This window comes from Genypterus blacodes, unplaced genomic scaffold (assembly GCF_046128005.1).
Source record: "Genypterus blacodes isolate CSIRO-AG114 ecotype Tasmania unplaced genomic scaffold, CSIRO-AGI_Gbla_v1 ptg000064l_1, whole genome shotgun sequence".
NCBI lineage: Eukaryota > Metazoa > Chordata > Actinopteri > Ophidiiformes > Ophidiidae > Genypterus > Genypterus blacodes.
In genome coordinates, this window is record NW_027466876.1 from 3,398,716 (window position 1) to 3,412,172 (window position 13,457).

Genomic DNA, 13,457 nt, shown 5'->3' on the forward strand with positions numbered 1-13,457 from the left:
CCAAAGACTGTGGATGATTAATATGTAATATGATCTCTGCCTCTTTTCCACCTCTCCTGTCCTCTGTTGCACAATTACACTGCCGCTTTTGCACATAAACATCTTCACCCACTTTAACACCCTGTCCCGTAACATATTAAAGTCATAATTCAGCTACCAGACACAAAACAACTTCAGCTCTTTGAGGCCACTGTCATTAAAATCCACATCCCAGAATGCTTTCTTGACTTCATAGTGAGCCTCGGATAGAAGGAAAAACAGGGAAGGGAGCGGAGGAATCATAATCTGTCTTTCAGCACAAGTTCATCTGCCCCTCACACACCGCTTCCCTTTAAGACCCCCGCCTACAAAGAAAGGGTCAACGGCGGCATTCCTGCTTTGATATCAAAGGTCCCCTGGTTACTCGTAGACCGAACAAAAGCTTTTTCATCTGGTCAGTGGGCAAATCCCCTCCCTCCTCGCTAATAAAAGTAGAGCCCATTGATGTTTCAAAAAAGCCACCATGAGAAGATTGTTTGATAGGCCAACAAAGGAATTGTGAAAATAACCTAATAGCCTATTTCAATGCTTCAATGCACCATCAGTATTGCCACAATATTGAAATACTTTTAGGCATTGTGTTGTTTCCGGCTCTTAAATTGTGTATCCGTGTTGCAGTGATGGCCTCACCTGCTCATGATGCTGTTGTGATCTCTGTGGAAACAGGCTCGATCTCCTTCACCGCCTCCTCGATCGCCTCCATCACCTGCGCCATCACCTCCGCGCATTTCGTCGATGGCGCTTTCTCCGGCTCCGTTTCAGCTGAAGCCGTCATCTGAGGCTCTTCGGGCAACGTGGGGATGCTGTCCAGCGCTTGTGTTGGACTCGCCGGGCTGGCACGTTTGATGTTGGTGATGGGGCCGTTGCTGTCAAACTCCACCGCGGTCTCTTCTTCCACTGATGGAGCCTCAAGCATCTGCGCTGCCTGCAGGACGATCTGGACCGGCATTTGGATCTCTGGCACATTCTCTGCTGGGGTTTCCTCTGCTGTTGCTTCTTCACATACATCGGACACACCATCTGCTGGTTCAACATCCTGAACCGCTGCGTCTTCTTTGCTTTCTTCCTCTTTTGCCTCTTCCACCTGTTCGCCAGTCTGACTCTCAGCCTGAACACTTTCATCACTTTCTTTTACCTCCTCGCTTTGCTTCAGTTCTTCTACCTTCTCTTCCTCCACTAAGGGATCCAGCCTCTCTGTGACCTCTTCGGGAACTGTTTCAGTGACCTCCATGGCATGATGAAGGATCTTAGGTGCTGGTGCTTCACAGGTTACCGCAACAGGGGTGTCAGAGATTACAGGCCTCTCTGTTTCAATCTCTTCTTCTGTGGTTTCTACTGCCTGGACTGGTGTTGCGATGGGGCTGGCAGGTGTTTGGGGTTCGGATTGTGGTTGTGACATTTTATGCATGGCATCCTGAATGACAGCTTGGGCAATGGCTACACTCTGTTCTTGGATGACATCGTCCTGCTCCTCTGTCATCTCAGCGACCTCCCCAACAACAGGGGCATTGACAACTTCAATCTCCTCCTTTTCTGCCTCTTGCACTTGGACGGACACTTTCTCCATTACCACTTCCACGCACTCTTCAGCGGACGAGGCAGCGACAACCACGGTTTCGCTGATGACCATCTCGCTCTGTTCAGCCACTGCTTCAGAAATGATTGACTCAGTCTCCTCTGTGATCGCTGTCTTCGTGGTCTCGCATATGGTGGACGTCTCTTGTGTCATAACCTGAACTACGTCTTTAAGCAGCTTTGTTTCTTCAGCGACGTCGACCTGTTCCATGGTCATCGTTACTGCCTTTGTCTCCACAAATGTTTCAGTGACTGTAACAATCTCATTGATGACAGCAGCTTCGGTTGTTGGTGTGATGGCATTTTCAGTTTTCAGGGAATTCTCAATCAAGTCATTGGGATGGATGACTTCACACTCGACTGCAGTGCTGACTTCCCCGGCTTTCTCGATCTCTGGTTCAGAACCCTGGGTGGCAGTTTCAATTTCTGTCGTGTCATCCTCTGAGCTTCTAACAACAGGCTCAAGTTCAGTGCTTTCCACTTGATGCACTTGGGCCTCAAACACTGGCTCTGCTGTAGCCATGGCCTCCTCCACCTCTCTTGGTTTGTCTTCCAGCAGAACTTCTGTGCCGAGAGCGTCGCGGATCACGGTGACACACTCAACAGTGTCCGTCACAGGTGTCTCTAGAGCTTCAGCAATCTCCTTGGTTTCGAGGCCGGTGCAAATGGCTGTAGCCTCACTGGAGGTATGCAGCTCCAGGGTGGCATTTGTGTTAGATTCAGCTTGCTCAGCTGGTGCTTCATCCTCTGACTTGGCAACAGCTACCTCTACTGGGACATCTTCAACAGTCACAGATGTCTGGCATGGAACCTCACAAACTTGGGCCTCCACACCCTCCACCACAAGCTCTCCCATCTCTGGCTTGGGTGACTGACAAACAGGGGTGGTTTCGTCAGCTGGAGCTGGAGCTACAGGCTTCACTTCAGCAATGGACAGCCTCCTTCCACTGATCTCTGGAGCTCCAGGGGACGGCATGGACCGCTCCTCAGTTTCATCCTCTGTCATGTCAGTGTCAACAGATTTTGGTGTGGCGGCATTCTCTGCCTCCTCTGGGATGTCACTCAGCTGATCATGTTTGTCGTCAACATCAACAGAGGCTGGGATCCATGAAGGAGACCTATCTTCAGTCAACACCTTCACCTCCACTGCAACTTGTTCTGCTGGTTCTTCCTGTTGAGTTACGACTTGGTCTTCATACTCTGAAAGAGGTACCACAGCTGGGGTATCAGAATCATCCTCACTTGAGACCTGTTCAGCGGAGGTTTTGTCGGATTTCTTCTTCCTGCGTCCAGGGAAGAACTTTCTCAAGGAGAACATTGACTCATCTTTTGGTGCTTCGCTGTCTGACTGGACTTGTTCTGCGCTCTCCTCAGTCTTCTCCTCAGTCTTCTCCTCAGCTTTGGGCTTATTCTTGGGCATAACTAAGCGTTTCAGTGTGTCCCAGGCAGACTCTCTCTCCTGGGAGCTGGTGAGGGGTTCAGGGGAGGAGGCCACTTCACCATCACTCTCAGCCTGTTGGGAAGTTGTCACCACAGCCTCCTCTGTTTTGTCCTCCGGCTCATCTTCTGCTGATGCTGGCGCATCCTCGTCAATCTTGGTCTCGTCATCGTCAGAGTCAGAGGTCCTCCTTGTCCTCTTTTTGGCTCCGCCCATACACATTAGAGCCTCCCAGGACACAGATGTGTCCATTTTCTTTTTGGGTTCCTCAGTGCTGCTCATCAGTTTCTCAGTGGTTTCAGTCTTTGGCTCTTCCTCAGTGGGTTTTTCCTCCTTAGCCTCCTCTTCATCACTCTTATCTGTGAGCCCAGCACTTTCAGTAGATGACAAGGTGGCTGACTTTGCTGTTTTCTCACCCGTGGCTTCATCTTCACTCTCAGAAGGCCTCTTTACACGCTTCTTGGGTGTGACCAGTTTCTTGAAAGAAGACCAGGCAATGATACCCTCTTTCTTCTTCTCTCCATCAGAGGCTACTTCACCTTCAACCTCTTGGGTGGACTCAGCCTGTGTGGCCTCCACTGCAATAACATGCTCGCCTGATTCATCTGGAGAGGAGCTACCACTGTCAGGTTTTGGACCCTCTGTTGATTCGGAGGAGGACAGAGGTTGCTCAGCTGCCTGCTCACCGGATTCTGTTCGCTTGGCCTCAGTGTCTTTCTTGTTCTTTTGTTTCTTAGAGGAGAGCTTCTTCAGGCCAGCACCAGTGAAAAGTTTCTTTAGGGGGCTTCCTTGGACCTTGGTCTTCTCCTGTGATGATAACAGTTCAGCTTCAGAGGACACCTCCCCTTCAGGTTTTGCTTCTTCTGCAGTAGCTTCTACCTTTTCCTCTTCTGGCTTGGTCTCATCAGGCGTGGTTGCTGTTGGAGCTGTGGCTTCAGCAGTGACCTCAGGCTCTGTAGGTGCGGGTTTTGCCTCCTCCTCAGGGGTTGCTGGTGAATCAACTTTGGCTTCTTGCTCTACCTCAACCTTTCCCTCCTCTTCTACCACAGCATCAGCAGCTTCCTCAGTTTTAGTTGTCTCCTCCTCAGCAGCTCCCTTCTCTTCTTCCTCTTTTGGCTTCTTGATGCTGGCTTTCTTGCGAAGGTTAGAGAAGAGTCCACCTGTGAAGAGCTTCCTGAAGGGGGACTGTACGGTCTCCTGGGGTGGTGGGGAAGTCTCAGAATCCTTCTCAGTTCCTTCTTCCTTCACTTCCTCTTCAGTAGCTTCACCTACAGGGCCTTCAGCTTTGCCATCAGCTGCGTCGACCTTCTCTCCATCTTTATTGTCTTCAGCCTCTGTGGTAGACGCCTGTGTTTCAACCACTTTTTCTTCAGATACAACCTCCTCCTCAGCTGTGGCAGCTTCCTCCTTAGCATCTGCAGGTGCTTCAGTCCCACTGACCTCCTCTGACTCTTTATCTTTGACTGTCAGCAGCTTCACGGGTTCTTTCTCCTCGCTTTTGTCCTTCTTCAGAGTGAACTTAAAGCCCACAAAACGGAAGATCTTCTTGAAGCCCACTTCGCTGGCTTCATCGGGTTTCTCCTCGGTGGCCTTCTCCTCAACAGGGGAGATGTCATTGACATCAGGAGCGTCTTTCTCCACTTTATCTCCATTCACTTGAGGGATAACTTCATCCTGGGTGGCTTCCATTGTCTCGGGAGCCTCCTCCTTCTGAGCCACAGACACGCCGTCTGGCTGGCCAACTGAAACGACAGGGGGGAAAACAATCAGATTTGTAATACTGTCACTTGTAACAAACCATTCAATCAATGAAACTTGATTTTTTTTTATGATAATCAGAATTGTTGTGAGCTAATCCTGACCCCCTGAGTGGATTTAATCAAGCATAGGATAACTTAATTACAACTAGATTACAGTTTGCTCCAGCTAATCCTTTCCTGTGTAAACATGCCAAAGGGGAAAGGTTATAGGCATTGACACAAATAAAACTCCATTCCCATCTCCATTCAAAATGTTGCACAATGAGAGAGAGAGAGAGAGAGAGAGAGAGAGAGAGAGAGAGAGAGAGAATGAGAGAGAGAAAGAAAGACAGAGAGTTTGTGTCCCAATTTCACAATGAGGGCAAAACCACAGCAAAACCTCACAATTACACATTTTGTAAACCACGCCAAATGACATATTGACAGTTGAGATTACAGAGTGGACAAACACACCAAATTCCTGCCGTGTCTATCTGTGTTTTGACAGTGGAAGGGTGGGAGGATAATTAGTTACCAGCATCTTAAAGCTTTTCTTGTCTTTCTGTCTTCTTCCTGACTCGCTGCAGTCTGGAAAAGCTCACATTTGACACCCCTGGGCTCTCAAAACAAATTCCCAACCCATTTAATGCCCGGATATCGGCTTACCTGGATGCACACATTAGCGTGGGAGAGTACAAAGACACACATGCACGCCCTTTAACTGTACAATCGCACTCATATCCTGAATACGGCTCAAGTTCCATCCCCTTCCGATTGCAAAACACAAATATTTCAATTCTGCTTTTATGAAAAACAAACCGCATACAAACGATAAACAAATTTCTGAGGGATGACACAAAAATGTACAACTGCGTGCCCACAATCTGTCCACATCCCTTTCCGTAATTATAGACGCGCAGCTTCGTACAGTGGGGCGGTATTCCTAGAATATTATGGCTTTAAAATAGAAATTAATGGGAGGATTAGAATAGCACACCTGACTGAGGCTAGATTGAGGTGAACCCTTCATCTCACAACAACGTTGTTTCACGCTATATTTGGATAACATAGTGAATTGCTTTCTCACGCTGGTGTTGTTGGCGAGCACACACCCACAGCCCCCTGTATGGAATCTACGAAAGGAATGCGAGCTATGCCTCTCACGCCGTGTTTGGCACAATTATTTAAGGACGCTCTAAACATAAACTCGATTGATACGCCGAGGGCTTCCAGAGAGATTTGTTTATTTGTTTTTCAGCTCAACTGTCTTGGCTGCTTTCGTGTGAGATTCAAACCAAACAATATGGGCCTTCTCTACCCCTCCTCCTTCATATAAGTCCCAAACCCCCTTGACCCAAATTCCGCCACAGCAGGATGGGTGAGGACCCCAACCCCCCCCTTCCCAATGCACACACATATGCAAACACAATAGCCCTCTAACCCACTCTGGCCTCAGAACATAAAGGAGGAGGGGAGGGGAGGGCGGGGGGGGGGGGGGGGGGGGGGACTGCTATTATCGAGAAACATCACAATGCGGAGGAATTTAGCTTTAACCAAAACTTCCACCAGCGTGCGTAGAAGACAAACCCTAGCAAGCCACTATGAAAATAAACATTCCATAGGCGTGAACGTGTGCGAGTACAAAAGTTTCTGGTGACAGTGGGATCTCTCACATAGTTGTTACTGCTGCCAGCTCTCCAGTCGCACTCTTGCAAAGTGGGACCGCAAACATGGAAAACAAGTCAGCCACCATGCATTTCATGCAAAACCTCAAACTTTAAAGCAGTTCACACACACACGCACCCCAGCTATGTCTTCATGGCAAGTGTGTGTGTGTAATCACCAGAAGTGTGTGTGTGTGTGTGTTAAAGAGAGGGGCAGGGGGTCAGACTGCCCATGTGTATCTACATGGATAATAAAACAGGAACCATGTTGATTTAACTGAGTGCCGGCATCTCTTCCATCTTTTTGATCTTTTTTTTCTCCAGCCCCACTTGTTGTTTTTTTTACACAACTGTTAACTTTGCTAGACCGTCTTGGTTGGGGGTGGGGGTTGGGGTCTCTAATGGTATGGAGGTGGTGGGAATTTTGAGTAACGACTGTACCAGTAGGAATGTGAAGGGTGAGGCTACAGGGGGTGAGGAGGGGACAGTTAAGATGAAGGGACAAAGTGAAGGGGGGAGGGGGTTTTGCCCTGGAGCCCAAGACTTAACTCGCTTTAGAGGGTGTTAGATATCTGTGAGACACACACACTCAAAAGCACACAACTGAAATGTTTTGCCTCTCTTCTGGAGACAAGCCTTGTTTGTGTGTGTGTGTGTGTGTGAGAGAGAGTGTGAGTGTGTCTATGTGTGTGTGCATGCGGTAAGGTGATGCTCTCGTATAAAATAGCGTCGCTGCAGCCAAAAAACGATTGTTGTGAATCTGTTGTGACTCCCCGGCGTCTCAACTCACATCTGATAGTGTTTCTGCTGCTGAGGCGCTTTCAGTATAACTTGTGTGGTGTGTGTGTGTGTGTGTGAGGAGTGGGGGTGTAGTTGTCTGAAAGCTGAATGGCAGCTATTCTTCCTTGACACAATTTAAACTTTGCCAAATGTATGCAAATGCTTTATTATGATTGTTAGAGACTGGAACAGAAACCCGATCAAACAAAAGAAGTCAGTTAAAATGAGAAAAGAGAGATGCTTCACCCCCTCTACACACCCCTACCCCCACCCACACAGGGACATTTCCCTCTCTGTATGAAAGGTGTGGCCACACTGTCTCCGAGACTCCAGGGGACCCGAGACTCAGCAGTCACAGCCCGCAGCACTAAAACATTGCCACCCCCACCTTTATCTCATCACCAAACGTTACTACTCTTTACTAGCAACATGGAAACCACAAACTTTTAACTAAAAAAAATCTACCACCCTTTATGTGCAGAACCAAAACCAGAGGTCACATAAGAAGCCAAACATTCCAGCTTTACTCAATTGAAACCATCACTCTGGGTTACACGGCCCGAACAGGAATCAGTCTTGGCATGTAATTAATTCCATACGTCTCTCTCTCTCCTCTCCCCTCCCTCCCTATCCTCGGTGGCTAAACTGGATAACTCCACTGGGAATTAGGATCCCACTCTAATCTAATGAGATACTTCACATGACGGGATGTGAGGCGCGGGCCCAGATGGTGACATGAGCTACAAAACGACAGTGAAAAACATTTCTCCAATATGCGTCCACATGTATTTCTATCTGGCAGCTGATGCCGTGTGAAATTCTTCTCCCACCACAAATGTATATGCTACATACAGTCTAGACCAAACTTCAAACAGTGCACACCAAAGTCCAGGGCACTCAGCAAGTGGCTTTAGGGGGCTGTGAGTGTTACAGATACCATGTTTTATTCTAGGAGGGCTACTGTAAACCAGGATGCTTTCTAGGAATTAGGAGCAGTTATACGCATGTGTGCAGAGTGGACATGCACCAAAATGATGACTTAACCAAGTGAGAATACAATGTTCAAGTGGAAAACTGGAGTAAAATAGGTTAACAAATCAATAAGAATTAAAAAAGAAGTACGTGTTATGTTATATATGTTGCACAGAGACATATACTGAGTCATCCTCAATTCAAATCACTATCCAGTGCCAGGAAAACTACAGCCACAATGCAAACCACACCCTCAGGACAACAATGCCTCTAGCTACTCACACTACGATGAGGAGCAACCACTGCATTGATATGCAAGATTCACACACGAAAACCCAGCAAAAGTCACACTTTCAAATTAAATATTTTAAATGAAAAAATCTTTTATGTAAACTCACAAAACATCTGGACACAAACTTGGAAATTCAGTGATAATTGTACTTATACTGTATCATTAGAAGAGAGCTAAAAGAGGAATTCTTACATTGTATTGAATAAGAGTTGAATGAATTAAGTGCTTACCCGTAAGTGTAATCGTTCCAAGCATTTGGTAAACCTCCCCAAATCTGTTCTCCAGAAAAATTTACAAAAAAAATCTTTCTCGTATCACTTTTTGAAGAAATCTATATTGTTTCCCTTTACTTGGCTGCACACTCAGTAAAAATCAATGAGGCTCAGTGGTCTGAGGTTTGTTCCGCCTTAGCTCGTAAAGGGGCAGAAGCAGAGTGCGTGTGTGTTTCTCTCTTCCAGCGCTTCTCAGTCAGTCTGTGCCGGAGAGGAGGGCTACACACACATTTCAACAGGCTGACACACATGTCATGTTAGGACCACCCCTGCCTCCCTCTTTACTCCCACCTCCTCTCTCTTTTCTTCAGCTGTTCTGAATGAGCACCCCCGCCCCACCCCATCCTCTCCTCCCTCCCCCCTCCTCCTCCTTCCTTATCCACTAACCCTCCCTCCCTCCCTCTGACCGCCCTCCCTTGGCGTCCATCCGGGGCGATTGAATCACATCATGTGATCTTTTGTAGGAAGCAAACTCACTTTTCATCCCTTACACTCTTGCAGCCATTGTATGTGGTCAAACTCCACACACCCCGCCAGCACTGTTACACACACACACACACACACACACTCCATACAGATTGGGTTTGTTGAGGGGTGGCTCCAGTTTAGCCAGCAGCCCTAATAACCATGTCTGATTTGCACAGATCTTTTAAAAACACTGGAGAGCAGTCTGGATCTCCTCTCCCCTCTGCTCCCTCTTCCACCCCCCATATCTCTTACCTCATGTCACATCGCATGTTGACAGAAAGGAACCAGAGTGGAAGCACGAGCAGTGTTTTTGCCTCCATTAATTCCTGATGGAGAATGATTACACTCTCAATCGGAACATGCTGTAGAAGAATGCAGTCCATAAACTATCAAAGCTTCAAGGCAAAGGCAAATCAATGAATTGGGGGGAGGGGGGAAGGGGGTGCCCTCAAGTTACTGCCTGCCCCCTGTGAATGTTAATAGACCCTTCTCAATTACGTCAATACAGACACATTTAATTCGGCTTTTGTCTGAAGGGGGGGAGAGAGACTTAGAAGAATGCAGATAAATCCTCAGGTAAATACCAGTATAATCAGATCTGTCACACTTCAGCATTGTCCCACAGGAATGTGTGAATTCCATCTGGAATGCTCCCAAATGGGTGATAACAGCGCTAATCAAGGGCCGTCTGAGAGCCCCGTCTCCCAAAAATGTGTGTGCGGTCCCTTTAGGCACTGTATTCACATTTACAAACATACAATGACAAGCACATTCCAATATTGATCGGTTTCCTCTTAATTTTAGGTATCTGACTTAGCGAATGTAAAAGGTCAGGAAGCCAAACCACATCAAATCAAAGTCACTGAGTGTTGCTCTTGGGCAAATGGGGAGAGGGGAGATGGATTACCAAACAAATCACCTCGTTTTCTACTTATCGCACCTCATTTCCGATGCATTTCTTCTGATCCACTGAGTTGAAAAAGCGGTGAATAGCAAACTCTTTGGCGCCTGAATGGGAGGATCCTTGGCTCTAAGTTGCTGGCTGGCTGAAGTGAGAAAAGAGGACTGGGGGGTTGGGGGGGTGATGCAGACGATCCCAGACACAAATCTGATGGGAACCTGATGGATTTCTTAAAGTTGAGACACTCCCCCAGGATAATTATTACATTAGCTTGTGTAACAGTACGGATAGAAGCTTGCTCGGCAAATCAGGTTGTGCGTGTTCCGTATGGCATTTTACACAGAATGTACACAGGAGCTCATTATTTACTGCAAGTAATGTATTAACTTGGTTTGAACATACTGTATACAACCATTCAAACCATTTTATTTGATAACAGTCACTGGCTAAGTATGTGCTTCTGACGCACCAGTGACCAATCTGGTAGAAATGCCACTATAGAGCATTTACTATGTAACAGTGCTATATTATGCTGAGTGGACAGTGAGTCACACAGAAGGGAATTCAAAATTTGATGAGAGTTCCTCGCCGAGGGCCAACCCGTGCCTTCCTGTCTTCCCGATGCTTCCTTCATATGACTCATCCACATCAGTCACATTCCGGCGCTTCCATACACTCTGACAGATTTTAATTGAGGCACAACCTAAGGCTACACGGTGAGACTTTATGGGAAAATTCAGTATGTCTGGCCTCTTGTACGTTCTTGGAATTGTTGCTTATTTAATTAAAACGGCTTAGAGTAGTCTGTTTTGCAATTAAACTGCAATTAAGTAAGGAAAACACAAGGACATGTCCGGAATTAGAGGGGCGACGCCCCACATATCTCCATAAATGAGAAAACGTGCTTGTATGCAGGAATGTTTAAGGAGGGGTCTTGAATGGGAGGGCGAGGGGCTGGGGTGCAGGGCGGAGGGGGCTTTTTGTAAAGAAGTGCATGACATCATTGGTCTGCACAGAAGAACCCCCCCCCCACCTTACTCTGAGAATTCCAAGAACTGGATAGGATGATGTTGAAATAATTGGAGGAAAGGGAAACGAGTGCTGTGAGTGAACGTGTGTGTCGGCGTGTGTGTGAAACTGAGATCAGAGAGAATTTTACATTTAGCGTCTGTCTTTCTCCTCTTCTCCTTTCTCGCTCTCCTACTTCTCCCCTCTCCTTCACACGGTTCTCTTTAATCCTTCTGCCTCTCCAGCACTTTCCCCTCGTCTCTCCTATCCTCTTGAGGCCCCATCCCACCCCTCCTGCTGTTTGTGTGTGGGCCGGAGGGACGGATAAGAATGTCGGACAGGAAACCCATGCAGTTTTTGACATCACCGCTTCCTCTTCCCTTTGCCTGTTTCCTAGAGTTACATCGGAGTCTGTGCTCTGTCCAATAATGTTTCCACTTTGTCACACTTTCTCTTTACCTCTGCCAAGGAGGTTATGTCTGCACCTGCATCCGTTTGGTGTGTTTGTTTAAAGGATTACTCAAAAGGTTTCAGACAAATGTTGACTACATTTCTGAGGAAGCTTGGGGCATGACCGAGGAAAGAACCCGGAACATTATGAGTACAATTCAAATCCAAGAACACAACAAAATAATTTCTAAAAAAGGCAAGATGGGCTGTTTTCAATATATTTCTGTCTGTTTCTTCAAAAATAATACACCAAGGAAAACATCATATTCAAATCATATGTGTCCAAATGAAACGCTTGGGCAAGAGGGACATTAATGGAATACACAGCATAACAACAACAACTATCATGTAAAAGTATGTCCGTTCTTTCTCTTCAGACTCATTTAGTCTTGGGAGAGCACATAGAAGTCGGTTCAGGAAGATCGATATTGTTTACTGCCAACAATTAAAGGTCAGGACTTCATTTACAGGCGACTCTACAGCGAGCTGCAGTTAAAGTCCACCAGCAACGCCAACAGCTGCAATGCACCAAATAAAAAGCAGGCGCTCAGTGTGGAGGAGGAGTATGTTTAGCCAACCTTACCATCTGTTATACTTGTCTTCACTTTTCTCTGCATTCCAGAAATATTTTTACTAGCAATTTTGGCATTCCTGTTGTTGTTAGGCATCTTCTGTCATCCAGCGCAGACCAGACTGTGAAAACTGGGAAGATGAGGGTGAAGATGGAAAAGCACCCTTCCTGGAATTTGAAAAGGTCTTTGGAAACGGTTCCATTTGCAATCCAAAGCGTGAAAGTGAGAAGATGAATGAGCGGCACTTATCTGCTACTTGGGGTAAAACGAATCAGTAATCCAGCAGGTTTTACTGGGACGTAACCTTTGTTGTGATTTCGATTACAGAAACTCTTCCTCTCTTCTCTCCCGAATCTCTCTCAGAATGTCTATCGGTTCTTTGTGCGTATTCAAATGCCGTCTGAAAAGGTATGTAAAAACCATCATTCAAGTCGAGCGAATACTCAAAGAGATTTGGGTTAAAGATATTGAAGGATTCCCAGTGTAAATCTTGACACAACCCATAACTAACCCTCACCCTGTCTGACCAGGGTTCCCACTCCCTGCCCAGCTGGATTTCATGAGAACTTGCCAAAAATGTTCTTCACAACCTCTCTCTCTCTTTTCCACTTAGCAATCTCACTTATCTGTGTTTTATTCACGGTCTTGCTTCATGTTGGAAGTTGGCAGAGGCCCATTGAACTTGTCTTTGATCTAAACAGAATAATTACTCCTTTTAATCTAAAATTAATGCTGAGGTTGAATTTGGTTAGATGCTGCCAAATCATCACACATCCAAGGAGGATTCTTGACTTTTTCCCCTGAAAATATGATGTTACAACTCAATCAAGCACTCAGAACTCAATTGTCCTTAAAGCAAAAATGCGATTTAGTTGTGTACTCCGTGGATTCTGCCCTTCTCCAAGTAACAGATTGCATAATTGCAGTATGAGGCTCTATTTAGGATGTTTACAGGCCTGAGTATATTGAATAACCTTGGTCAATCATTAGGAGTAAGCACATTTCAATTGCATTAAGGTGCGTGCACAACATTTCAAAAGGTCATTTTATTGCCTTAATCGATATATAATCTAAGTTTGAAGGGAAGAGGGTCTGAAATGCTGCTAAAGGAGAGGTAGGAAGGAGGGGTCAGTCACATTCCTGGTCCATTCTCTCAGTCCTCCCTGCGCCTGGGGGAGGTTAGGGGCTGAGGAGGGAGATTAGGTTCCCTGATGCCGGGAAAGATGAGAGAGGAGCGCCCGGGGAGACGAATAGGTCGTAGGGGGTCTCAGAGCCCTGATGGGAGCC

At 46.6% G+C, this 13,457-nt stretch overlaps 1 protein-coding gene across 3 annotated transcripts in view; it reads right to left on the minus strand.

Annotated features, from left to right (window-relative positions):
- akap12b (A kinase (PRKA) anchor protein 12b) overlaps positions 1-13,457 on the minus strand; it is a 35,436-nt gene that overhangs the window by 1,515 nt on the left and 20,464 nt on the right. For 2 of the 3 annotated variants that reach the window (XM_076155143.1, XM_076155142.1), the window contains exon 3: positions 670-4,794. In XM_076155143.1, the coding sequence (XP_076011258.1) occupies positions 674-4,794 (4,121 nt within the window). In that variant the 3' untranslated portion in view covers positions 670-673. Of the gene's footprint in view, positions 1-669; positions 4,795-8,729; positions 9,026-13,457 lie in introns of those variants that run through there. The other variant, XM_076155144.1, reaches the window with a different exon arrangement.